Source organism: Ambystoma mexicanum, chromosome 10 (assembly GCF_040938575.1).
Source record: "Ambystoma mexicanum isolate Mex_15411 chromosome 10, UKY_AmexF1_1, whole genome shotgun sequence".
Classification (NCBI taxonomy): domain Eukaryota; kingdom Metazoa; phylum Chordata; class Amphibia; order Caudata; family Ambystomatidae; genus Ambystoma; species Ambystoma mexicanum.
This window is the reverse complement of record NC_090932.1, coordinates 104,230,780-104,258,488: the sequence shown is the minus strand read 5'-3', so window position 1 is coordinate 104,258,488 and position 27,709 is coordinate 104,230,780. Positions and strand designations below refer to the sequence as shown.

At 46.2% G+C, this 27,709-nt stretch overlaps 1 protein-coding gene across 1 annotated transcript in view; it reads left to right on the top strand.

Moving 5' to 3' along the window:
* PPP2R2A (protein phosphatase 2 regulatory subunit Balpha) overlaps positions 1 to 27,709 on the top strand; it is an 840,776-nt gene that overhangs the window by 727,826 nt on the left and 85,241 nt on the right. The window contains exon 8 of the mRNA XM_069617587.1: positions 9,466 to 9,635. Within this exon, the coding sequence (XP_069473688.1) occupies positions 9,466 to 9,635 (170 nt within the window). The remainder of the gene's footprint in view (positions 1 to 9,465; positions 9,636 to 27,709) is intronic.

Genomic DNA, 27,709 nt, shown 5'->3' with positions numbered 1-27,709 from the left:
GCATAACAGGTCATAAATGATTGACAACTCCGTTTGCCTATGATGTGACAGTTCAATTTGTTTCACACTATGTAATAGCTCCCAGTCCCCATGGGTAGCTCCTGCTTACTGGGTGATTCCCAATAACCAGGAGCTCCTTTTAGCTCCTGCTAATCAAACCCTTATTTCGATCCTTGCTGCATCTCATTCAAAATATATATAAAGCTTTACAAATTAAAGAGGAGCAACAATGCTGCATTCCAATCTCACCTGTTTGCACAGCAGTGATGTGCAGCAGCTGTGAACCCACTTACAAAGACTGAAATCCTCACCATGCTCTGGTCATGCTAGCCCATGGTAAGCAGGGCTTAGCCTTGCTGGCCTCTCATGACATCCAGCATTGCCCAACAGGACTGCCAATGCCTTACAAACAGCAATGCACCCGCAGAACTACATCTGGGTGAAAGAGTGAGGAAACGTTAGTACCAAGGACCAGGGCACAGATGCGATCAGGAAAGCACTAGAGAAAAGAACCTGCATGCATCGTACAATCACCGGCACTGGGACGTTGAAGCTAGTAGCATCATACCAAACTTGTTTAGAGCAGTGAACTGATTTACACGTTTACTTTGAACCACCATGCACCTTGGTTTTACTGCAATAATGCCTTTTGGGTGACCATGTACTGTATTGCACTTTTGCGGGGTACCTGCAAAGTGCCTGAACTGGCTGAAACGGAGGTGTGGAGCGGTCTGGCTGAAATCATATTCCAGTCAGTGATATCTTGTTGCTGGCCAGATATTGTGGGGTAGCTGTTTACTAGTGCTAGTCCCTCCCATTGGGCCCTGCGGTTCTCGCAGTACGAGTTGAGGATAAAATGAGTGGGCCTGGAGCCATTTTTCATGTTGACAGATTGGTTGCGAAGTACTGCCTTATACTTTACAGCGGGGACCAGAAAGAGGTTCCTCCATGCCTTTTAACTGGTGAGCACAACCGGTCTGTAGTCTTCTTGTGCTTTTTCCGCATCCCATAGCCTGCATCCACCTGAAAATGGACTGCACCTGTGCCAAGGGCATTGTTTAGTCTTTGGGCTGGAAACCCTGCAGACATTGTCTCTGCATTGCTGGGTTCTCTTTGCCTTGTGGCTACTGCTTTTCCCCACTGAGTGACCTTTTTGCAGCTGAGCCCAAACAGCCGTGCTGCTGAGTGCCTGCTATCCTTGTGAGGGGCTGAATGAACTCCTACTGTGAAGTCCTCCAGAGTTGTGGAAATCCAAGTAAAGCTGGCTTTGTGCCAATTTACCTTCCTGTAGAAAATCAAGCTCTACATTCAAACAATTTCAGATCTGTTGTCCAAGCACTGGTGTCCTACCTCTAACTGCACTGACTCTCGCTGCAAGCATGTATTGCCTTCAAATCCTGCTGCATCAAATACAAGGCTAAACAGACGTTCAGAGGGACCAAGAAGCTATTTCTTCACCCAGTTGAGCATGGAAACTACACAGCTACCCGCACTGGATACACACTTTTCAAAGACCCACAGGGGACACTAAGCAACTATGTACACGCCTTGAGAAAAACCTAGTGGCACTGAAAGTACAAGCAATCAGCTTAAAAACTCAGCCTGTTGAATTGTATCTCAAGATGCAGGTCACACAAGTGACAAATATTATCTGACAAAACGTGCAATTGACCTTCTGATACAATAAACACATTGTGTTCACAAAACCCAACAATGGTGTCAACTATCACTGATGAATGAACCTTGAGCACTCGAAATTGAAATAGGTGAACACCGGATCCAGCGCCATTGTACAACAGGGTTCCAACCCCCCAAAGAGTCATCTACAAGGCAGATGCCCTCAAGCCCCCTCACGAGAAGCTCAGTATCTCTGGAGGCCAACTGTCCACCAGAAGTAGGCATGTGCAGACTTTGAACTCTGTTGGTGCAGGAAGAAAATACCCAGATGAAGGGCCTTCTATCTGCAACCTCCTTCCCGTCAACACAAGACTCCCCTTCTACATTTTGGGAAAGAGCTAAAGACCCTCCAAGGAATGTCTCCTCTCAAACATGTAGGTCCACACACCCTACACTCTCCACCTAACCTGACACTGGGCGATCTTCCTCCGAACCCTCCCCCCAGCCTGGATGCTTGTAGGCCCCTTGCAAATTTCCTTCTGTCCACCCCCACATCATTGGCTCACCACTCCCATTATCTTTGCTTTCCTCCCTGTTGTTCTCCTTATAAATTGTAAAACTCTGAATTGCTTCCATATGGCAAGGTCTGTGCTGAATAATAACCCTTATGAGTTCCCGCCCCATATCTACAGGTAAATGCTGGTATCGGATTGGGCTGTCTGAAGAAGCCTCGCACCCACAACCAATAAACCGCCTCCTACAGATCCGATGGTGAGCCCTGAGACCACCTGTGAACCTCTGTTGCCTTGGTTTGTTAGTGTTCATATTTGCAATTTAATGAGCAAATGCTCTTGTCCATTCCTCCCTTCCTCCATTAAAAGAAAGCAGACACCGTCCTTAACTTGTAGTTGAGCATGGGTAAGGAACCATATCTGTTCTTCCTCCATCCAACATCTCTCATGTATAGGGTTTGTTATGCAGCACTTTTCTTTTCAGGAACTGACTTTTAATAATGTTACTATAGTAGAAATTTAGCTAACTCTGACACTACGGTTTCAAGCTAGTGTCCATGAGCCAGTCGAACTATAGGCACTTTTTTGCGTTTCCCAAACAGTACCCTACATGAGGGTTATTCGCCTGTAGCACTGTCGACATTACACGAGGATGGGACTTTGGCTTGTTTACTTTTAGTATCAACAGTTGTGCTGCCTTAATAACATTATTTTAATTGTTGCAAACATATTTCTGACTTTAGACTACTATAAAAATGTTGCCTTGAAACTGGTAATCTTAAAGTGGTGGAGCCCATTTGAGGTTAATCTGTGTGCAGATATGTTTCTTGGGCTTGTGAACATAGGCAAAGCTGCATTGTGGGTACCTGTACACACATGCTAGGGATAGTTGAACAGGAACACACCTGTTAATACTCTTCCACAAGATGGCAGAATATGCAGAGCATGTGATTCTACACAGGTACAAGGTCCAGATATACTAATACTGGGTAAGTAGGTAAGTAACATTTGCCATGTCTTACCTGTGTAGTTTAAATACCTCTATGAAGGTTTGTGTTTAATAGTTAATTTTCATAGTTCTTAACTATGTGAACAATCCATTGCTTGGCACCTTAAGTATTGTAAACTGTATGGCACATGAAGCCTCATAATCCCCCCCCCCCCCCCCCCTCACTCACCTGACCCCACGCCCAACCGCTCGAAGAGTCTGTCTTATCTGCTCATACCGCTCAGCCACTCTACCAAGTGAGAATTTGGTTAGACTCAGTTTCTACTTGTCTGGTCCACTAAGGTTGGCTTCCCGGAACCCCATACAAGTGGTGGCTCTGAAAAATCCTCCCAATAATTTGTGGGGGTCTGGAGCCCAATCCTTAAGCTGTCTCTCGTAACAGTCCAAGAGTCCCCCAATACGGCACCATTATGTTTGTGCGACAACACTCACCCAGACTCGTCACAGTGCCAGCTAAGAATTTCTCCCGCAACCCTTAAGCAGCCATCGCTGCTCTGCCTGATCATGAGGCAGAAAATTGAGGCAACATCAAAACTATCTTCTTTAGCAGCCAATGGGTCCACAGAGCAAGCAGAATGGCCATCACGGCCAGATATGATCTTGAGATGGGTTTATTAATTTACCTGGCCCTGTTTTTTGCTAGAAAATAAACAAGTGGAAATTCTTAATATTCGGTAAGGGGGGACGGTGTTCAACCACTTTATCTACATGGCCCTGGATGTGACACACATGTTTTTGACAGTTCGTGAATGGTGCACTACTACAAAGAAAGACCTTAGACATGTGCCAGGCCCAGAACACCCATTGCGGGCAACTAGTGATTATTTTCATCCTTTTAAGGATCTATGTACAGGATCTCTAGCACATCCAGAAGTTAATCCGCTTAATATACATTATCCTGAATAAATGCAAGATGCCAGTAATGCCAACATCCCTGGTCAGGATATACCAAGCACCCGCTCAAAACCCACAGTTCATTTTATTTTTATTTTTTACAAAGGAATAGATTTCAATTACTTTGACTAGGACAGACACCGATCAATAAGGCTTGATGCTGCGCTCTATTTAATAAGTCTATCAAAATACAATAATTCAAGATGTCTATGCTCCAAAATGTTTAATGCTTAAGGTCGATTTTCCAGATCATGGTAGGCCTGGACGCATAGTTCCACATCTAAATTCATGTCAAACACAGAGTTTGTTTTTTGCAGTCTGGCGTTAATGCGATCAATTGAAGGTTCTGGCCTTGTATCTGCTACAATCATCTGCCCCTGATAGCTTGACAACTACACAATCACGGTGGTCAGCGCATTTACCCATCTTTAGAACACACCAATTAATGGGATTCTTGGCCACCTGGGACCAATTAGCGTTGGAGTGAATTGTGAGTGCAATTCTTTGCAGCATGCGCTACAATTCCTTTAACCCGTTCCGCCAGGGACATGCTTGCCACTCTGGAAAGGATAGTTCCCGATTTCTGAACCATGTTTAAGTGCTCAGTGAGAAGGTACAAATCCCTCCAGGGTCATGCCTTCTTGCATAGCCTTGATACCCATTTGTGTGTTCCACATTGGGCCTCTACATGATCACCTAGACAACCAATGTATTGAGGCCTTGTAGGAGTCTTTCCGAGCAGCACTCTATTGGTGGTCAAAAACCTGTTCCCGTATCTGAGGCCTGTCTGCCATCCGTATGGACGCACCCATGCCAGGTTGAGTACGGCATCTGACTCATGTCAAATGGCCCTATACCTGAAGATCAATCACTGTTTATAAATGTCCTCAATCTGTGAGCAAAGCAGCTTGCCCTAAAATCCTTTCTGCCATTGATAAAGAACACTACTGTTAAAACCCAAACAGATATACAAACATGACCATATTTTATAACCGAAAACAGGCTAGGACATTATCCAGACTAATGTCTTTGGAGGCACAGCAGCTATAGTCTTGTGCCTTTCAACAAAGGGTCAGCATACTGGTGGAAGTTCTTTTAGGAACAAGGAGCACACTTGCCAATGCTCGGATCTCTAGGATATGGGTACTGGACAGTCGTACAGAGACTGTGTGGTTTCCAAGGTGGATCTGTTTGTGGTTGCACAGAAGGTAAAATGAGAACTATTTTCCGGCATGTGACACAATCCCAGGTTGCAGAGGGGTACTATAGCTTCCTTGGTCAGACATTTTGGTAATCTTTTCAAAAGATTTGCCCGTTACCCAGTCTGCATTGCACTCAGTTTAAGATGATTCTAATAACATTGGAATGGTTCAAACACACTGGTATTTGTATCTTCTGGAGGTATTTTGCCAGGCCCCAATCTAGCCTAGAATCCATAAGTCTTCTTACTAGAGAGCTTTGTCTGGATCTCTAGTCACTACTCTTGGAGCCGTGACAGTTCTAGTGCGTCATGGAGCTCCTTCCACAGAAAAATTCTCACCTGAAACAAATTATGAATGCGGTTTGTGGTAGGATATGAGGGCTTTTAGACTAAGGTTGTAGGACCACAATTACTGTTTGCAGCTACGGCCCATAAAGGTCCACCTGGCTATTTCATATTACCTTAAGCAAGCTGGACAACAGTGTTTATTCTCGTGCCCTTTGGTTAAGCAGTTTTGCAACTTTTCATAAGGGCGAGTTCACCATCAGTTGCTTTAGGACACTTTGATATGGGACGGGATAATCTTAGTGCAAGTCAGGACTTGCATGATGGATTGTTGCATCCCTCAAATATTGTCATGGCTTTGCCTGCAGGCCATTATCGGGGTGCTTGATGCCACACTCCAATTGGAAAACCAGCTGTGGTAACAATCCATGCAGTTATACATATCCAGAGCTTATGACAGGCAGCCATATGGAGACAAATATAGTCGCCAAACACTAATCTTTGGACAGACATGGGCAGATCCAGCAATGGGACAAGCTGTTCATCACCTGTGTTTAGGTGAATTTGTTTTTCCTGCTGCTACCTTCCCTTTATTTCATGTGCTTTGTTGCTTTCAAATCTATTTAAAGCATATAAATATATGAAAAATCTGACTGGAGAAATGACAGTCCTGTAACTGTTCTCCAGCCTTGGTATCTCAAGATGCATGCACACTAGCCTCCTCCCCATGGAGACTGAGTAAATGGGACCTCCTTCTGCTTGACTGTTTCTGCAAATCTAAAAATGGCCACCATGATATGCGACTAGTGTAAATGACCTAAGATAAGGTGGCTAGACTAGTCCAATTTAGTTTGGTCAACTTAGTTCTATTAATGTACTGGGGATTCCCACCCTGATTGGTAAGTATTCAAAGCTTGTGAATCTGTGCAGATATCAATTTTAGGTAAAGGCAATTACATTTGGATAACTTATGTCTTTCTGTGCTCTTAACCTTGGGTCATGCTGCTGAACTCAGAAAATCGTAAAGCTTATACAAGCAACCAGTAAGGCTATTAAGATGCTTCAATACCATATTAAATTGATATAATTCCGCTGGTGTCTAGATGCCTTAATTTTCTTTCATGTTTTTAGATTGTTTTACACTTTTCTCTAGCCTGGACAGGAATTGTCTCATTACCTATTTGGAACTTCGATGTTTGTGGGAACACGTAGGCAGTGGCTTCTGCTTTGTGGTTTAATGCACTGGTATTAACTGTTGGTCTCTTGGCATCCATTTAAAATCCCTCGCTCGGTTTGTGACTTGAATTTAGGTCATAAGCCTTTCAAGCCCTCGGCTTCTGCCACCATTATGTCCAAGTGGAAGCCCACCTATTTGGTGGCACATATTCTGCCCAGGAATGTCAGTGAGCTGCAATTCCTAAGCTTCAGATCCTTTCAGAGTAATTCTGCTGACTTTTACTTCTGCACAATCTTCTATATGGCTCTTTAAAGCAGGAAATCGTCCTTTCCACCCAACTCCTTAATCTTCCTTCGGAAGCGGATGAGTCTATACATGTTCTCAAGGCTTAACATTTGACCAGGGAAGGACCAAACTCTACGTTCTCAGGTGGACTCTTCGTTATCTTTGATGGTGACCAACTAGACATTGAGACTCTATAGCCTGCTGTATAGTTTCAATAATTTTGGAAGCTTAAAGGTTTCAGAAGCTCTTGCCTCCATGGGATGTTAAGGCTTCATGCAATATGTGCAAAGACCGTATATATGGCATTACAAAGAACATTACATTTTCTATAAGGAGTCTGCCTGGCTTTCTACCTCTTTCTGCAAGCATTACTCAATTGACGCAGGTTCAAGAGGAGAGGCACAATTTGGTGAGGCAGTACTATGCAACCTACTTGATCGGAGTAATACTAGGACGCACTCCCTCTGTGGTCATAAGCTTTGGCATTTTCCACAATTTGGAGGAAAGGGTACTGAACGTAGGCATTTCTTACTGTGCTTTTCTTTTGCAATCATAGTGACCATTCTAGTTCCTTTTACACCATATACCCTTCTCCACTAAAACTTCCTTTCGGTCTTAGCATGGGTAAATGGAAAAGGGCTGGTGAGCGGAGCGTGGTGGGGCATTGTATGCTGTAAATGCACCCCGTCTTTGCTGTGCATAATGCTTTGTCCAGTACTTGGGGAGGGTGGGGGGGGATTTCTCACATGTATGTAGCAAAGGAGACTATGGACTATACCAGTCATTATGGGGTTGGGATTTACATGATTTAAAATGCCAAACAAGTTCTCCTCTCCAGCAAAGTGAACTCATACTGCGCGCTTAATGATCAACTCACAAACGTTTGTGTTCAGTTTTTCAATGCAAATTGCTTGCCAGTATACAGATTGAAAGAACATGGCACAATTCCAGTCCACTTCAAGGAAGTTGTCATATCACACAATACATCCCCATCCTACCAAATGCAAGTACCACAGATCGGCATCCTTGCACCCTATCCACCGAAGAGTGACAAAGCCATATCCTGAACTACAGGAAGGCTTTGCTATTCCAGTGCATCCAAATTCCCTTCATTAATAGACTCGCCAACTTCAAGAATGAGCTGGCATTGGTTTCATTCACTCACCATTTCCTTGGAAAATAAATTGTTCTTCACCCTCTGGCCACATGAGTGCCTTACAGTTTGTGTGATCTGAAAATTCCTACAAAAGAAAATAACCTACAAGCCAACAAGACTCCTCAGGTCAAGCAATGAAATCCGCCTGGAACCAAAACCATACCTCAAGAAAAAACTTGGAGGAACCTCCTTCTACTACTTAGCCGCAAAAACCTGGAACAACATCCCAAAAGAAATAAAACACCAAACGTCACCTAAAATTCAGGAAATTACTAAAAACCTGGCTCTTCAACACCACAGCCTCAAACTGAAAACCGAAACAGAAAGGAAAAGGGATGACTAAACTGGAGTGGACACGGACAACTCCCAGTCCCGACTGTGACAACTCACTATGTGGAGAAGCTCCCACGGCACCTGGACGAGGGACGCCGGTCAAAGTGTCTCACAGGCGACACCCATGGAAACAGTCAACAACCCACCCTAGTCCCACCCAACACCCGCACTCGCCCCTTAGTTGCCACCAGGCATCACAGTGTGGTGAAATTGTCAGGATATTGACAATCACCACTCTAGCTGAGCGGTGGATATTGGCAGCTGCGCTAGCCGTATGAGTGGGTAGGGAAGACTGGTATCGCTGCGAGGGAGGCTGGGGGAGGAGGGTGCCAGATGAGAAAGCGACCTTGCAGGCCGGATGGATCCATATGAGGACAGAGGCGTAGGGGTGCTCCCGAACCCCACCTGGGGAGATTACAGAAGCCCAGCGCCACAATTCAGGATAAAGATGTGCCAACTAACCAATTTCATTAACAATTTCCCCCTCTGCATACACCTCTCAAACTCCAAACCAAACACAACCACAAAACTAAAGCACAACAAACTGCACAAACTTCACTTCACTACACTGCAACAACAAAACAAAAACACACAGACTTGCACAACAGTACACGCCGACTACCGGCTGCAAACGCCACAGGCCCAGCCAACTGACCCACCGGGCTGAGGCCACCAACAGCACATCACTGCTCTCTTGCACTTTTCCTGCTTCCTCCCACTAATCCCCACCCCTTCCTTTCAGAACAGCAAGGGGACCACTCCGGTGGTGATAGTGCGCAGTACAAATGTCCTTTAACATTAACATCTGTGTGATGTGCAGTACATTAAATTGTGCAGCAAGTGAAAATATTTTCTTTGGTTTTATGGCAATGTGATATCTCCTGCCCCACAGCCATATAGTTACATTAATCATGTGATGAGGCATAGTTTGACTTAAGCAAATGTCTATCCTGGCTTTAAATCTGTAGTTTAATTTGTTTTTGTATGTTTTGTTAGTGTTTGAAGAGCCAGAAGATCCCAGCAACCGATCATTTTTCTCTGAAATAATCTCCTCCATATCTGATGTTAAATTTAGTCACAGTGGTCGATATATGATGACAAGAGATTACCTTTCCGTTAAAATTTGGGATTTAAATATGGAGAGCAGACCTGTGGAAACCTACCAGGTATGGAAGCATTCTAATTCACAATCTTACTGTACACCTTTTTGTTTACCGTCCTCTGTCTAGCCTTAATTCCCTCCATTCTTTGGATTACAGTAGTATTCCATAAAACATTTTCATCAATGCAAAATTGAATCAAACTAAATGACATTTACCGTTAGTTTCAATTACAAAGTTGTACATTACTTGCAAATATTAATGTAATATATTTAGATGAATAGTTGTAAAATAATTATGTATTTTCGTAACCTTTAACGTCATTGTTACCTTATTTGTGAGCCATGCCTTCAAATCTTATTTTTGTTCATCATGTAGTGTCTTCATTCTTGGAACCGCTTTTACTTCTTTTTGATTTCACAAATCACAATTGCATATGCTTTTCACAAAACAAAAGTGAGTTATGACTTGTTGGTTGCTGTTTAGAATCTACCCGCCTTTCTCTTATGATTGTGCTTTCCTAGTGAGCTGTCCAGAACATGTATGGTAGTTCATGCACTCGGGTGGAAGGCTTAGCTCCTCACGCCCTCACCCCCATCTTTATACTTTATAAAGTTGCAAAATCCCATGTGGGCTGCAGTTCCTAATATAAACAATTGCTCCATCCATTGAAGGGATTTACGGGTACAGCATTTTCATAATGTATAGCCATATTACAGTGGCTAGTTTGCATCAATATTTGCTCAGTGATTGTGAACCTATTCCTCTTCTGGGGACACATATATATATTTTTTTGTTTCACCCCAATCTGTGCTTTTTTCCCTCTGCTTTATTTCATACTAACTATACCCGTCTTTCTTTCTCTAAACTGCTCCTTAAGTTCATGGGATTGCTACGCATGTTTTCATTAGCATTTATCTGCATTTAGGATGACAACACTTGGGAGCCTTTATTACCTGTTGATTTTGGGAACATGTAAGGTTTAGACTTTGGTCCAAAGCATGACAAATGTACTGTCTGGTGATCATTAGGATGGAATAGCACCATTGGAATGTCTGTGAGGCAGAACTGAAGCCCCTGCTAGATTTCCCTTCGTATTTTAAAATGAGTAGTGTAACTTTAAACTAAATGCTGAAGAGTTTAGCGTTTGTTTTATTTTTGTTTATCTAAATGAGAGCTCATTGATTTAATATTTTGTAATGTGAAATGTAGTTCAGGCAACATTGCTTTTCATGTTTTAAAGGGGTAGTGGTTGACTAGACTTAATTCAGTAATTAAGTGACCTCAATAAATAGGAAATCCCATATAACGAAGATACTAACATATTTATCCTGCTTTGAGAAATTAAGGAAAAGCTGTACTTTTTAATAAACGAACGTATGCAAATTGTATTCCCCACACTGGCTAAATGTTTTCATGGTGCATCGGTGATGGACAGAAATCTGGGCTGCTTGAACTTTTAACCTCTTGTCAACTTCTTGGAACTGAAGCAATGTGTTGGGAGCAAGGTGTTACCAATTGGTGGTAAAAAAAAAAACAGCTTGACAGAGGTTAGTGTTACTAATGTCATACGTACTTCTTCCACTTCATAGTCAGTTATAGGACACTTGTCATTTGGAAATGATTGAACTGTATGAAGGTTACATAGTTTGTATTTCTTAGCACGAAAATCATTTGGTGTGTTGTAATCATTCCAGTCAATTGGCATGTGTTCTTGGCTTACAAACTCATTTTTTAGAGCATACTCCTGAACAAGAAATTGTTTGAACTTTGTTCCATGTGGGAAGATAGCATGCTGAAGTTAAGCAGGGACATTCCTCTATAGTTCAGATAAGTCATTAAAGAAGCTGACTGAAAGCTCATGAACATGTGTTCTTTTTTACTGATTGAGATTTGCGTGTGGCCTCCTACTGTCTAAAGCAGTCTGTGGACTACTTTGGGCGTGTCACGTCAGAACACCCCTCCTGGTTAAGTGCTGTAATTTGGAGCCCTATCAAGGTTGCTGTGCCTATCAAATGTCTCCTGTAAAGTTCCTTGTGTCTTTGTAGTACATCATATCTTCACTACCCGGACTAGTGTTTAAAGGTTTATCTGATGCTGCACACAAACTAGAAGTAAATTCAGCCAACACATGTTTTGCATTGTGGACAGTTAGTGTACTAAACACACATACAGCCTTGTGGCCAGCCCCCATGATGTCTTTTTGTGAACCATTCTTTGGACCATGATTGAGGTGTTTCTGAATCACCATGAAGTCCAGCAAAGGCATTCATAATGTCTAAGTGAATGCATTGCTTTTCCACTATCACTCGCTGTGAAACCCTTAGACTCCGGACTGTAAGTGCTTGGTCTTTGTACAAGACCAGGCCAACTCACTCTGTATTTATCCACAACTGAAATTGTCCAGCCTTAATCAGCATTTGTCTCCAGCTTTGCAGGAGACTTCTTAAATATTAAGAACTGCCTGTATTGCTCAGGGGAAGCAATTCAAGACTGTATCGAGTAGATGGCAGAAGCGAGGTATTCTTGTCAGCCACATTACAGCTTTGCTATTTGTCTTTAAATTACCCATACTTTTGCTATTGTGATTTGGTTTTATGGAATATATTTTAATACCCACATGTTAAGATGCTTATGTTAGTGCGCTAAACCATGGTTTTGTGTTGGGCAAGACATAAAATAAGTTTGCCCAGTTCTCTGCTTGCTACACCATCCACTCTCCTTAGTCGCTTACTTTCTTTCCTCTTACATAATGAATGCACAAAGCCAATAGTTATATCCAGTATATACATCTACAGCAATACCGTATACTGTAGGTTGCCCCCAGAACTTGCTTTACTCTGATTATCTATCTATGTTTGCAGGAGAGAACTAGCCAAGATGTTTTCAGACCCTTTTTATCATACCTATTTGTGTCCATTTATGCAGCTAACCTTTCCCGTTTTACAGACACTCATCCTGGACACGCAAAGTCTTTTCACTCACGCATAGTCGATTACTTTTTATTAAGGGTGAATACCATTTGCAGGGGATGCTTGAAACTTTTATTTAACTTTTACTTTGTTTACAATAAATACCAAATGTTTCACTGTTTGTGAGTGGCTTCTGGGTGGCGGAAGTGTGCCAAACAAAGTTTTAGTGAGGACAATGCACCATTTTACAGAAGGCACATTTAAATTTGGTGTCATCCGTTGCCATGCGTCAAGGTAATTTCTCCTAGGTAGAGTAGGTAAACTAAGTTACTCAACCTGCTGGTCTGGCAGAATTTTAAAGAATTTGGAAGGCCTTCTCTTCTCAATGTCTTACTTAACCGGTACACAAACTGCTCATGTTATGCCTTTGGTACAAATAAATTATGGTTACATTAAAAATAGGAGTGCAACACTAAGCAAATGGGGTTGTTTGCTAATCAAGAAACATTTAATTGGCAAACTCTGCTAATCAATTTTTGAAAACTAATGTATGCCTTGTCGGTTGGTATTTGTATAGCTCTTGTTGCCATTGATATGGCCTCAAAGTGCTATGTGGATGAACGACCTGTAAAGGTGTAAAGCACCCCGAAGAAATGCAAAAGTAATCAAAAATGGTGCACAAATTGCATGGAAAAAACAGTTTTCATTTGCAAACACGGCCGGGAGATTGACAGCTCCATAGAACTGAACCAAAGAACCATCTCATTACGCCTACTCTGGGCTACAATATTTAAAGCGAGATACCGCAAAATTAACATTTTCTACAAATGGCATTGGCTGTTCATCATTCAACACCCTAAAGAACACTATACATTCAACAATATAATTGGAGGTTCCCTTTCTCATGACCATCAAGTTACCCCTTGAACATGACATAATTTCATAGTCTGCACAAAATGCATAATATTTAATTGGATGGCACTCTTCATGGTGCAATTGATTAAAAAAATAAAGCTGTATCCTAATTGGACAGCGACACCCGAGACGGCTCTTGCATCTCACAGAGACGGACCAATCATGCATGCTCTGTGACTCCCATCTCCATACATGCTGCCAACACTGTACGCAACCCTCTAGTTATTTTCTCCAATGAATAGCTGCATGGATAAAATGTGTGAGGCCATGCTTCTGGAAATTAATTTCTTTGGTTTACCAAGGCACTTTTACCATTGAACCGAGTGCCCTGCTTTCAGTGGGGGCGCTGTGCTCACAATCTAGTTGATCATTCTGGCAGTGCTGCGGTCTGGACCTCCTTGTGTATCTCACTCTGTCCTTCCCAACCATTGTGTATTCATTTGTCTATCGTCTGGGAAGGCACCTGCTGTCTCGTCTAGTTTCAGGCCCATGAGAACTTCCTCCCTTGCACAAATTAATTGAAGACTATTCAGCATCCCTTTCCATCTTCACCTTGACTACTTGAAGCTTTCTGCCCAACAGAAATAAAATTCAATTAACCATAGCATAACCATAGTTCAGAAATGCAGCCTAATGCACTAGAATGGCAAAATATGCAGTCGTTAACAATGGGCTATTCTAACATGGCAGACCTTTTGCTCATTACAACAACTCACAACTACGCTTATTAAAACTCAGTCTACACAATCAAAATGAACCCAAACTACATAACCTTATCTAGTAATGTGTGGTTAAAAGAAATACTTTGCTCCACACGTGTTTTACTATGCAGCAGACGGCCTGCAAACTCCTTGAAGTGTGACAAAACTGTGTCTACCCTTAATATAATGTCACAACACAGAAAGCCTGTGACCATCCCGTCACTGCCACGGTCCTGATATCTTGCTAAAAGAGCTTTCCTGTACTTGCACACATGTTTAGGATGTTAGACTTTAATATTTACAGCCCTTTGGAAGACTGTAGTCCATGTTGAAAAGTAATGAAAGGAGTGGCCAAATGTGTGTGCATTTATTGCCAAATTGAAGGTAGGTACAGAATGGCTAGGTCTCTTAAAGGTCGATATTGAAAAGGCGTGGGGACGCATCCTGTCTGTCAAGCTATGTGAACAGCTGGACCAAATTTTGTGTGGGGACGCCGCTGTATTCTAAGGGTAGTAGCGCTCGAGGGTGATGTATGTTAAGGGCAAAGTATTGGTCAAAGAGTTTCTATCCCAAAGGCGTGTCTATGCAAACAGCTGGACCGAATTTTGTGTGGGACATCCGCATTCTTTGGGACGCACTGAGTGAGGATCTGGGGAACAAAGATTGAAGTATATTAGTTTTAGTCATGCTGTGTGTATCGTGGAGGGGTGGGTAGGATTGCTATGGTCTACCTACCGGACTACTCTTGTGCGCATGATATCCCCGCGAGGAAGGGGTGGTTGGCGGTTAGCGTTTGTCAGATCTGGACTGAGGGTGTCGATGGGAAGCACCAGGTTTTGAGTGGTCCTCTATGCGCCCAATGGTGGGTGCTTGAACTGAGAAAGAGGAGCCCCCTGCCCCCTCCCATACAGGTTGATTTTGTCACTCGGATGACCAGTAGAAGTGCTGAGCCTGATCTGAGGTTTCTCAGCCTGTAAATTTACGCTGCAGGAATTCTGGTCCTTTGTTGTACATGGCTCGATGGGTAATGCACATCGCCTTGAAGGTTTGCTGCCTGATCGGAATCCAGTGAAGGACACGGATGGTGGGTGAGATGTCATCTGGGGTATAAGGCTAGGAGGAGCCTCGCTCTAGTGTCTTTTACTTGCGTTTCCTAAGGTTCGATGCACAGGTCCCTACGTATCAGGCGATAGCATAGACTAGACATGAAAGGATGATTGCAACGATCGCAGAGACTGGGAAGGTTTAGGAAAAAGGCAGCAGAGTATGCGTATGTGTAGTTAAGTGTTTTACCACAGAGTTGATGCAACAGTCCGGTCTGCATCCATAATACATCCAAGATTTGTTTTACTCTGTTGGAGGTGGTGGACCTAGGTGGTGGACCTAGGGAGAGTAGCCAGGGGGTGGGTTAAGGGAAGAGGGTGGTCTACTCATAAGTCCCATCCCCTTTCCTCCATTCTTGTGGGCGTCTCCCAACATGGGGACAGTACCGGAACCTTTGGCAGCGAAAAAAGCTTCCCCTTTAAATTTAGTGTAGTGGGTGCAGCCTCGCACGTGGCGTGGAAATGCCCTGCCGTGGCCCAGGCACCTCACCTCAGTCCATTATTCCACAGAGAGAGTGTCAGATCTGGCAGCCAGCACAGATGTTTTTAGCTTTCTGCTTGTTCCCAGTTTAAGTTCTTATTTCACTTTCCTTAGGTGCCTTAAACCACAGGCAAATGTTGACCCCAGGAGGCTTCATGGGATGTGTCTCATTTGACAGTTCATTCTGTTGAGTGCTTGGGGCCCGAACCCTGCTGGGACTCATGTTCGGCCTGCAGTGCTCTCGGTCACAGGGCATTGAAGAATCATTTGTCGCGGTGGAGAGAGATCTTCCACACTTCTCCTCCACCCCACCTCAAGGACTTTGTCTCCAGGACCCTTCGTCAAGACAAGGTAGGCCCTCTGTTCAGCATAGCTCCACAGCGGCTACTCCTCAGATTCAGGTTCTTGCAGGGCTGAGGCCTCTAAGGCTACAAGCACTCAAACTGAGCGGCCTGGGTGCTGTGCCGGACATCCCAGGTACGGACCTGAGGCCTTCCAGGATAGTCTCCCAAGCAGAGGGGCACAGGAGCCCCAACAGGCTGTCCTCCGAAGGACAATCAGGCTTATCCTCTTCTTCTAACCCATGGGCTAAGGGATCGTCGAGTGCCACCTCCAAGTGTCTGTCCTTGGCTAGATCCAGCACGGCTAACGGCAAAGGTGCTGAGGCCTCCCAGCCTACTGGAACTCGCTCGGAGGTTGTGAATCAGGGTGTTGCTACTACCAGCCGTCTGGCTGAGTGGTCAGCGCCTACCAGATGGATCTGAGTTCGACACTGCTGCTTCGGGTGCAAGAACCAAGCTGTATCCTCTCGTGTGTGAGGCCTCTCTTAACTCGGGGTCTCCGCAGCCTCCCGCTCAGGGTGTGGCACAAGACTTCAAAATCGCAGAGCCTGCCAGGCAAGCGGCCATTTTGGATCCAGCTCAGGACTCTCCCATGCTTTCACCCCTCAAGTGGGTTTGCAGGATGATCCCAGCCCCCTTCCCTCCAGAAGCGGTAGCGGATCATACGGTGCAGGTTTCTGGTCCCTTCAGGGATGCACATGCCCATCACAGCTGTATGTCCATACGCACCAGGTGCCTCAGCACTTTGGCCAGGAGCGAAGGCCCAGTGCCTCAGAGGGGCAGGCTCCTAGGGATCTGGTGGCTTGTGAGTACCGCTTAGAGTGCTTCCTTATCCTCATGCCTTCACCTCAAGATGAAGGGGCTCCTGAAGGACATCATGAAGGTCATCCAGCAGGTGATGCCTCCCTGGCCCCCTCTTCTGGGTATTCCTCCTGTTCCTCCTGTGCTCCCGGCGCCAGTCCCTCCACCGGTTCTGGCCCCCAAGGTTGTCCTGACCCCGCCACCTCCTCCTGCACCACCACTGCCTCCCCCTCAACAACTTTTGGACCTGTCTGCGGCTCCGGACCTGGGCGGGGACTCTGCTGGCACTTGTGTCCCAGGGCCTGGATTCCCATCAGTCTGTAAAAGAGGGATGGGGAGGCGATAACTCAGACAATGCTGCTCAAGACGAACCCACGGCATCCGTTAAAGTCTTTCATGACCGCCTTCAGAACATGGCAGAGTTCTTGGGGGGGCAGGAGGGGAGTCCTTCTTCCCGAGGAAACCCCCCCCATGAGTCAGGGGTACTAGCAGAGGTCTTGGGCAAGCGCACCACGATCTGGTCTGGCATTCTCCAGAAGGATGGTCTTCAGGTGGCGCAGAGGGTCTGGGAGAAGCTCAGGGACAACACCCAGATGAACAAGAAGTTGGACAGCAGGTTTAGGCTGATGGACGGGGGAGCCAATCCTTGCTGCCTCCCACCCGCAGCCCCATAACTCTGTGGTGGCTGCTGCCTCTCGTCTTTGTTGCCGTTCTCCACTGGAGAGCGACCTGCAGTTCTCTCCAAGGAGGACCAAGGTCCTTGGGGAAAGTGCTGTTACTCCATCTCAGGACTGCATCTGCGGCAAGCCAACGCAGATGCCCTCTTGGTTGCGGCTAACCAGAAGCTGTGGCGGGAGCTTGTGGAATTTCTGTCAGACCTCACTTCGGACAAACACGCCTCCTTCAAGGCCAGTCCTGCAGATGCCTGTGCCATTGAGCAGGACCTCATGGAGTCTTCTGTTTCCCACATTGACACAGCCAGCAGAGGGCTGCGCCTTGAGGTCGATATGAGAAGGACGGCTTGGATGCACGCCACAAGGTTTTTGTCTGATGTACAGGAGCTGATCCTGGATCTGCCCTTTGAGGGCGTGGACCTTTTTCATTCAACTGATGAACCGACACAGAATTTAACCTCCAAGTCCTTGGCCATCCTGACAACCAGGTCACAAGTGCTTCCCTCAATCCCAGGGTAGGTTGAGTTCAAACCCTGTGCGTTCTTCAGCTTCAATGGGTTCTGAGACCATGGTACATGGAGGCCTGACGGGTCGCCCAGCGACAACGGGAGGAAGCAGCAGAGGACGTTGCGTGGGTTTTTCCTCTGCCCCTGCCTCTGATGCCATGAAGCAGTGCCATCAAGGTCGGGGAACACAGCTCGCCTGGGGGGAGGGCTTTTTGGCTCTGTTCCAGGGCACCTTGAATAATCTTTTCAGCAACCCGTGTATCCTATGTAGTCTCCACGGGCTTCAGTCTTCCTCTTCCTATGCCTCTTCCATTCTCTCCTCTTCGTCAGATCAGGTCCCTGGCTCTTTTACGGGAGGTCCTTTCTCTCTTGAAGATGCAGACTATGGAACTGGTTCCTCTTGTAGACGGGGGGCTTCGGTTACTATTTCAGGATTTTTGTGGCACCAAAGAACAAGGCTGGCCTGAGGGCAGCCCTGGACCTGTCATTTCTAAATCGGTCCTTACCGCTGGAACTCTTCAACATTATTTCTCCTGCTCACATAGCGGTCTGTGTGCAGGGGACTGGATGGGTTCCCTGGACCTCAAGGATGCGTACCTGCATGTACCCATATATCAACCTCATCGGAAGTTTCTGCAGTTCACGATTGTCATACCACTTTCAGTACAAGGTGCTGCCCTTCAGCCTGATCTCGGCCCCTCGTGTCTTGGCGAAATTGATAAACGCAGTGGCTTGGCCTGCTCTGCTTCCATCTTCTATGTCCTTACGTGGACGACAGGCTGGTAAGAGCGGGGTAACCCAAAAGGGTGGTGCACTCCTTCCAGACTGTCAGCTATCGTTCATCTACTGGAGTTTTCCCTCAACTGGAGGAAATCGCTGTTGTGACACCTGAGGCTTCTGTTCCTCTGCAAGGCGTGGGGGCACTTTCTGGCCAGCACGACCACAGCAGCATGGTTGTTCCAGCACATTCTGGTCCTGATGGCCTCCTGCGTGCTCACTGTTCAGCACGCCCGCCTCATGACCTGCATCCGCATGATTATGCACACAGCACAGGAACTCTGAAAAATACAATACTCTGGCGTCCCGTCCCCTTTCCTCCATACTGCATGGGCGTCCCTCGCGCGGGACAGGAGACAGAACCTTTTTCACCTGAGAACTTTCTTCCTCTTTAAATTTAGAGGCGTGCAGGGGTGCAGCCCTGGAAGCATGCGCTGCCTTGGCTTCGGCCATGTAATTCCACGTGCCAATAATTCTTTTATTTTTTTTTGTCTTTTTATCATTCAGGTACTCGGTCCTCAGGCGTCACGCTATTCCCCGGCTCATTTCAACTTCTACAGGGTTCAGCCGGTGTCCATCCTGCAACTGCTCCAGCAGCCACCCGCTACCACGTCAATATCACCTACCACCAATCCAGCCTGTGAGGACAGGTTCTTTGAAAAGTTCCTCGGGCTCATGAAATCTCCACAGATGGGGTCATCCTCAGGGACGCCATCAGGGACTTGCTCCCTCCAATTGTCCCGCCGGCGCCTCAGGCTCCTCTGGTCCCTGTTCAGCCTCAGCAGCCTGCTCCGGCCCCCCCATCCGATTGCGCAGGCGGTTCTGCACCAGCCTCTGGCTCTGGGCCCTGTACCACAGCCGCCGGCTCCTAGCACCCCCCCGCCGCCCTCTAGTGCCGGACCCTCCAAATCCACAGGTGGACACAGATGAGGAGGACCCCAAAACGCGGTCCTCGGTCAAGGCCTTCCACGAACGTCTGGCAGGGCTGGCAGAGTACTTCTTCCTTCCTCAGACCGAGGTCAAGCAACCAGCAGAGGCGGTCCTCGCAGAAGTCCTCACGCTACGTCCCTTTGCCAGAACATGGATCCCGATGCAGAAGGACGTAGCTGGGTTGGCCAAGAAGGGTTGGCTCAAGCCCCACTCAGCCCAGCTGGTAAATAAACCCCTGAATGCCAAGTACAGGCAGATGGAGGGGGATACACTCTTGCGATCTGCCCATATCCTGCCGCACTCCTCGGTGATGGCTGCGGCATCACTGTACTCCAAGCCTCAGTCGTCCTCGAAAGACTCCTCTGCAGCTCTGCTAGGCAAGGAGATGATCTTGGAGGCGTACGGGAAGCAGCTGTATTCCAACACGTCCTTGCACCTGCTTGAAGCCAATGTGGATGCCATACTGTTAACCGGAGGCTTTGGCGGGAAATTGCAGATTTCCTCCCAGAGCCTTTGGCAGAGGCCAAAATCGTGGCACAGGACATAGAGTACTCTGTGGCCCACATTGACACCTGACTGTGCCATCTGTATTGCCATGGACATGAGAAGAACGGCCTGGCTCTGTGCTACAAAATTCAACCCACATGTCCAGGAACGCATACTGGATCTACCGCTCGAAGGGGGTGACCTCTTCCACTCCACAACGGACGAGGATCTGGATGAAAAGAAAAACAGCTCTCAAATGGCCAAGTCTATTTCCATTCTTACAAAGACCATGCCCAAACCGTACACCCAGTCACAGCAACGCTCTGAGAAGAGGCGTACGTGCAGAGGTTTCCGCTGCTTCCAAGAGCGGAGGTCCAGGCAACCTGACCGTTCTTCGTCCCAGCATCCTGCACAAACAACAAAAGTGGGGTTGGGGGGGGTTTCAGTACCCCTCTGCCGCAGCTGCCTCAGAGGGAAAGAAGGCATGACACGCCCCTCCGATGTGCTTTGAAATTCTACCTGGACAGGACCAAAGGCTTCTGCAAGTCGGACGCCTTTTTTTGTCACCTTCGGCAGCAGATCAAGACCGGGATATCGGGCCTCCATAGCCCGTTGAATGGTCTTGGCCATCAAAGAAGCTTACGAGGGACAGCCCAAGCCACTGCTGGCCAACATGCACGCCCACGCGGTCAAAGCCTTAAATAACTTTATCATGTTGGTGTACTCGGAAAGCACTGGCTTATTGGTTGATCAAATAGGCCTTTAATTGTGACCATTAGAAAAGCTAAATGTGAAGAGCACACAAGATTTTCATTTAAATTTGCTAGTAAGTTGGGTGACAATGGCTACCTTTGCAAGACTTTCTTTTGATACAGTATTTTGACATTAGTACAGCACCAGGTCAAGTCTAGCTTTTTAGGCCAAATGCTCCCCATTTCTGACCACTAGTAGGTTATGCAAAAATTCATGATTTTATTTTTATGTAGCTTGGCTTTCCTGTTGCACTATTTCTTGTCTTTAACCTCCCCACATTTTCATTGTGGTCCAAGACTAAGCGTGTCCTCTCCCCATGCCATTGGTACTGAAATGCAAACTTTGAAAAGCTATTAAGACCTGTTATGGAATATCTCTGAACCCCCAATAACAGAGTACTGGAAGGGCCCTTCAAATCTGTAGTGAGGCCCTTGTCGCATAGAATCCTCAATTGCTGTACGAGTCGGAGACCCAAGCTCCAGCCACGTCTTCCTCCTCTCCTGTTCCTCACTCAGTGGTTGATTCATATAGACATGAGTGTCTGTGTCCCATGCATGTTTTTTGGCAGCTGATCGTGTGGTGTAGAAGGGATACCAGTATTTGTTTGGAATTATGACATTTGTGACAACTCCACCAAAGATGACTGCTTATTGACTTTCACCAATTTATCAGTTCTTGGCCAACTTTTTTTCCCCTGCAGCATTGATTTTTTTTTTTGTTTTTTTTTTTGTTTTTTTTTTTTGTCCACTGACCTAGACATGCCAAATTGATGCCTGATATGATTTATATGGTTGTGGCCAAGTCACCTTTTAATCCTCCACATTGACGAAGTTTAATCCAATTCCTAAAACCATGCTTCGAAGGGATTGTGTCCTCCAACGTATTCCTTATCTTGATAGATTTACTTCCAGCTTGCTGGCCTCGGAAAACGTTTTCAGTAGAAGGCACTGCACGTCTACATCCCTCGAGTTGGTGTCCCTCGACAGCCTCCGTATCGGCGCTGACGTCATCATGTGTATAAATAGACTCGCGCAGCATCCGTTGCTCAGTTCCGTTTTTCCGCAATTCATGGGCCTCGGAATCGTGTTGCTCAGTTCGTTCTTCGAGTACATTCTTCTTATTCCTCGAGTATATCTTATACTTTAAGATGGCTTCCTCATCTGAACTGTCGACCCCACGGCTTCAAAAAGTGTCGAGATTGTGGAAAGAAAATGTCATTGACTGATCCGCACAGGATATGTTTGTGGTGCCTGGAATCGGAGCACCATTGTTCAGAATGCGAGGACTGCATGTCCATGACGGCGAAAGCCCTGAAGGAGTGCAAGGGGAAGCTCGAAAGAGGTAAGACTGTGAAAACGTATACTCCTTCGAAAGCTTCCTCGGCAGAGTTGAGACATTCGTCTCGTCGCCGTCACAGGAACATTCTCATTCGAGGTCTCGAAACAGTTCCCATCACTCTTCGAGATCCAAACATTTGAAAAAGAGGCGTTGAAGATCTACCTCTTCTTCGTCTTCCGTTTCCCCGGAAAGGGTCACCTGCCCCACAAAACACAGCTCTCCAGCTAAGTGGGAGGAATTCTGTAAAAAGATGCTTAGCGTCTTCGAAAAAAGCGGCCTCGACCCCCTCGGAGACGGCTAAAGGTGATACCCTGGGTGAAAGACCCAAAAAATTGAAACGCCGCGAGTCGTTGCACCCGGCGAAAGAAACTGCCAAAGAGCGTCACAAACCCTCGAGCAAAGGCAGTAAGACCGTGTCATCGAAGCCATCGTCGAAGGTCCCTTCGACGCATAGATCGGTCGAATCGACGCCGATAAAGGATAAACCTACGGCTGTCACTACTTCGCAGTCAGTAGTCATACCGAGGGCTTACACCATGACCTCGAATGTCGTCGATAACCTCGACGACTGAGTAGGATTCCGATCCTCTCCAGTTCTTCGAGGTCTCTTCATACCTTTTCGACACCTTTTTCGATTTCTTCAAAGCCTTTGACTTCCGCGTCGACAACGTCGACGTTTTCTCAACCGGTTAATACAAGCTTGGCACCTTCTGCTTTAGAAATGGGTTTTAAGCCTTTTCCAAGGTGAGATTATTTCAGAGCCTTGTCCTCCATTTATGAGGAAGGGGAGGATTCTGATCGGGAAAGACCTTTTGGATTGCAGAGAACTACAACACCTGTAGCAGAGGAATTTATCTCTGAAGAAAATAGGTTGAAGGACCTTCAAGAATCCTTGCATGATGCAAGTTGGTTCGATACTTCCTCAAAAGTAGAATTTGCCAAACCAGACCCAGGGGAACATGCTGAGACCCCTTTTAGAACTTTAATGGCCAGAATAATAGAATTCATGGGTTGGTCTACACCTTCACCTGCTTTTCAACAAGATGATCTTACAGCCATCTTAATTAAAGGCCCACAGGAAGATCCTGTGGTTCCATTTCGTACTGCCAAATATAGGGTATCTGCTTCTGACCCTGAATATTTGTCCAAACATCCAACCCCAGAGAGTCTGGTTGTTTAAGCAGCAACTTCATCGAACAGTAGATCTGCATACCCTACTGTTCCACAAGAAAGGGATGATAAGAGATTTGACGCTATGTCAAAAGTCTTTTCTGCGTGTAGCATGGCGCTTAAATCCATTATTGCTACTTTTACGCTCGCAAGATTCAGCCATACACTTTGGGAGTGTGCTTCATCAGCGGCTGACTGCCTCCCGGAAGGAGAAGAAAGGGAAGCTTTTTTGAACATCATTAAAGATGGTAAAGACGCAATGTGCGAATCCCATTGATTCTGCTGACAGTACAGCAGGGCCATGGCGGCAAGTACTACAATCCGCAGATTTGCGTGGTTGTTAAAGTCTGGTTTTGCTCCAGATGTACAGGCCAGACTTTTGAATATGCCCTTTGACAGCTCTTTATTTGGTAAGAAGGCTGATGACAGCCTAGAGAAGTTACAAACATCCAAGGCAGCAGCAAAATTCCTTGGAGCTGCAATCCGTCAAACTCCCTATCGCCCCTCGGGAACCTCTTGGAGAGGTAGTTCCTTTCGTTTTTTTATTCCGCATTCGGAAAAGGCAGAGGACAGCCGGCTCAAAGAGGACGAAAGAAATTCATCTGAGGACGGGTTAAAAGTACAAAAGCCGCAGCAGGTGCCTCTTTACCCTCGGCATCTGCATCAGCCGCCTCTAAACCACTCTGAGGACTCTCCTCACGAGACAACAGTAGGGGGCGGGTGAACTCAACATCTGACAGAATGGCAGGCTATTACGTCAGATGCTTGGGCATTGGAGACAGTTGCCCAAGGTTACTGCCTGCCTTTTCTATGCACCCCTCAGTCATCCACCGGGGAACAACTCTTTGAAGTTTCCAGATCCGCTGCTTTTGTAGGAGATTCTAGACCTGCTGGAGAAAGGTGCCATAGAACCGGTACCTGTAGCGGAGAGGAACGAGGGTTGGTACTCCCCCCTACTTCTTGATACCGAAGAAGGACGGAGGACTGAGACCTATCTTGGACTTACAAGATTTGAACAAGTTCCTCAGGAAGGACAAGTTCAAGATGGTAACTCTTTCTCAGATCCTTCAGGCCCTCCAGCTTCAGGACTGGCTGGTATCTCTGGACGTTCAGGATGCTTAGTTCCATGTGCCAATTCATCTCAAACATAGGAAATACCTGAGGTTCGCAATTGGCGACTCTCATTATCAATTTCGAGTTCTGCCATTTGGGCTGACCTCTGCCCCGAGGGTATTCACCAAGCTAATGTCGGTAGTGGCTGCAAGTCTAAGGAGGGAAGGGATTCAAGTCTACCCCTACCTAGACGATTGGCTGATCATAGCTGTATCTTCGGAACAAGCTCAGGTTCAGCTAGATTATGTCTGCCACTTCCTTCACAAACTGGGCTTCTCCCTCCAATTTAAAGAAGTCACAGATGATACCATCACAGAGACTCCAGTTCATCAGAGTGGTCCTGGACACTTCCCTGGGGAAAGCCTTGCCACCAGAGGTGAGGGCTCAAGATATATTCTGCAGATGGTCACCAAGTTTCAAAATGCCCAATGTCTCCCAGCCTTCGACGTTTTGAGGTTGCTAGGCCTCATGGCATCCTGCATCTTCCTTGTGCCAGAGGCTCGCCTGAGAATGAGAGATCTCCAGTGGGCACTAAGAACTCAGTGGTCACAATTCTCAGGAAGAATGACAGATCTCCTTCAGGTTCCGGACAAAGTGGTTCGAGACCTTCAGTGATGGGCCTGTCGGGAGAACATTTTGAAAGGAGAACTGTTTTGGCAACCATGGCCGGAGCTAACAGTAGTCACGGATGCCTCACTCACGGGGTGGGGAGCCCATGCCAACAACTTGACCATCAGCGGTCGTTGGTCTCCATCGGAGTCCAGACTACATATCAACCTGTTGGAGCTGAGAGCTATCAGACTAGCGCTGAAGGCTTTTCTGCCATCTGTAAAAGGGAAAAATGTCCTAATGACGGACAATACAGTGGCCATGCACTACCTCAACAAAAGAGGCATACGATTACTGCCACTGTGCAGAGAGGCCATGCAGCTCTGGTTTTGGGCAACTCTAGAAGAAATCTATTGGCAGTTCACTTAGCCGGAGAGTAGAACTTGACAGCGGACGCTCTGAGCAGGCAGAGCAGTCTCACGAGTGGGAGATAGCTCAGGAAGTCCTTCAAGAGATCTTCGCCCTTTGGGGAACCCCTCAAGTGGATCTGTTCGCCACCAGTATCAACAGGAAGTGCGATCAGTTTTGTTCAAGGGAATTTCCCCCGAGAGGAGCTCTAGGGGACACGTTTGTGGGAGACTGGGAGTTTCCACTTCTGTACGCATTTCCTCCAATCCCTGTCACTCCTCAGATCAGGAGGTTGAGAAGATTCCGGAAGACTATGATCCTAATTGCCCCAGACTGGACCAGGAGAAAGTGGTACCCGGACCTTCTGGACATGTCCATCTGCCCTCTGATTTTTGTCTTCCACACAGGGGGGAGTATCTTCTCTAGCAGAAGGGAGGTCAGGTTCGCCATCCAGACATCAGAACCCTCAACCTTCATGCTTGGTTTCTGAAAGGTTGAGATACAAGGATTGGGACCTCCCAGATGACGTCATGGAGGTGTTGCTTTCAGCCAGAAGACCAGCAACAAAGACTTTATGCCGCTGAAACAAATTTTGCCGCTGGTGTAGAGAAAAGAATATTGAACCCTTTTCATGTGGTACACCTATGGTGTTGTCCTTTCTACTCTATTTGACAAATTCAGTTGGTACGATCAAGGGCTACCTCGCAGCGCTATCTATCTTCAAGCGCACTGCAGAGGAGCCATCATATTTCAAATTACCCTTAGTAATACAATTTCTGAAGGGGTTAACTAATGTCTATCCCCCGAGACCGTTCCAAGTTCCCTTATGGGACTTAAATTTAGTCTTAAATTTCGTGATGGGTACTCCTTTTGAAACACTCCACTCTTGTTCGTTAAGATTTCTCACCCTTAAAACTGTCTTATTAGTGGCTTTGACATCTGCCAGGAGGGTGAGCGAATTACAAGCCCTATCTTGTAAACCCCCCTCATACAATTTTTCACAAAGACAAAGTTGTCCTACAAGTGAAGCCTAATTTTCTCCCAAGGGTGGTTTCTGAATTCCACATCACTCAGAAGATAACCTTACCCTCTTTCTATCCTCCTCCCCATCCAGGGAAAGAGAAAGAGAGGCTACATAGGCTAGATCCAAGGCGAGCCTTGAGTTTTTAGATCAGCAGACATGCTAGGATTAGGCAAGCAGACCATCTGTTCATAGGTTACTCAGGGCACACATTAGGATTGCCAATCACAAAACGGACCATTTCCAGATGGATTATTTTAGCCATCCTAGAATGTTACAAACTGGCAGGGAAAGAGCCCCCTCAAAATCTTAGGGCTCATTCAACCAGGGGTATCGCAGCCTCTTCAGCCCTCCAAAGAAGGGTACTGATTCGAGACATATGTGCGGCTGCCACATGGTCGTCCGCACATACCTTTACAAAATTCTACAATGGATTCCTCCTCTAGCCAAGAGACTAGATTTGGCAAAGCTGTGTTACTCTGTTCATTCTTACAGGGGAATATGGCAATTTTACTCCCACCTCCAGTTACACACCACTGCTATGGGAGTCTATCAAGATAAGCAATACGTTCGAGAACACAATCCCTTCGAAGAACAAGTTACTTCTTACCTTGTAACGTTCTTTCGACGGGATGTTCCTCCGACGTATTCATCCCCCCCCCCCAATCCATCCCCTCAGTAAAACTTCCCTTGTGGTGGCAGTTTACGCTCCTTCAAGGTCAATAACCAATTCATGCACAGCTACTCTTAAGCTTCAAAACGGAACTGAGCAACGGACGCTGCGCAAGTCTATTTATACACATGACGACAGCGCCGATACAGAGGCTGTCGAGGGACGTTGAAGCGCAGCACCCTCTACTGAAAAAAAATTCTGAGGCCAGCAAGCTGGAAGTAAATCTATCAAGATAAGGAATTACAGCGCTTTGGCGCTTTATAAATCAATAAATTACAAATAAAATACAAAGGTAAGAAGTAACTTGTTCTTCACAAGGGGAAATACCTTCTGTAATCGTCACCTCCACAGAGCTTATAAATGTTCTACATAAATCTTGTAAGAAAGTGGGATAGTTTGCGCAAAGTCCTCCAACTCTTTAATCTCTGCTGAAATAGCTGCTTACTCGGAATAGATTTCCTGTTTTTTCATAATACTTATTATTTTTG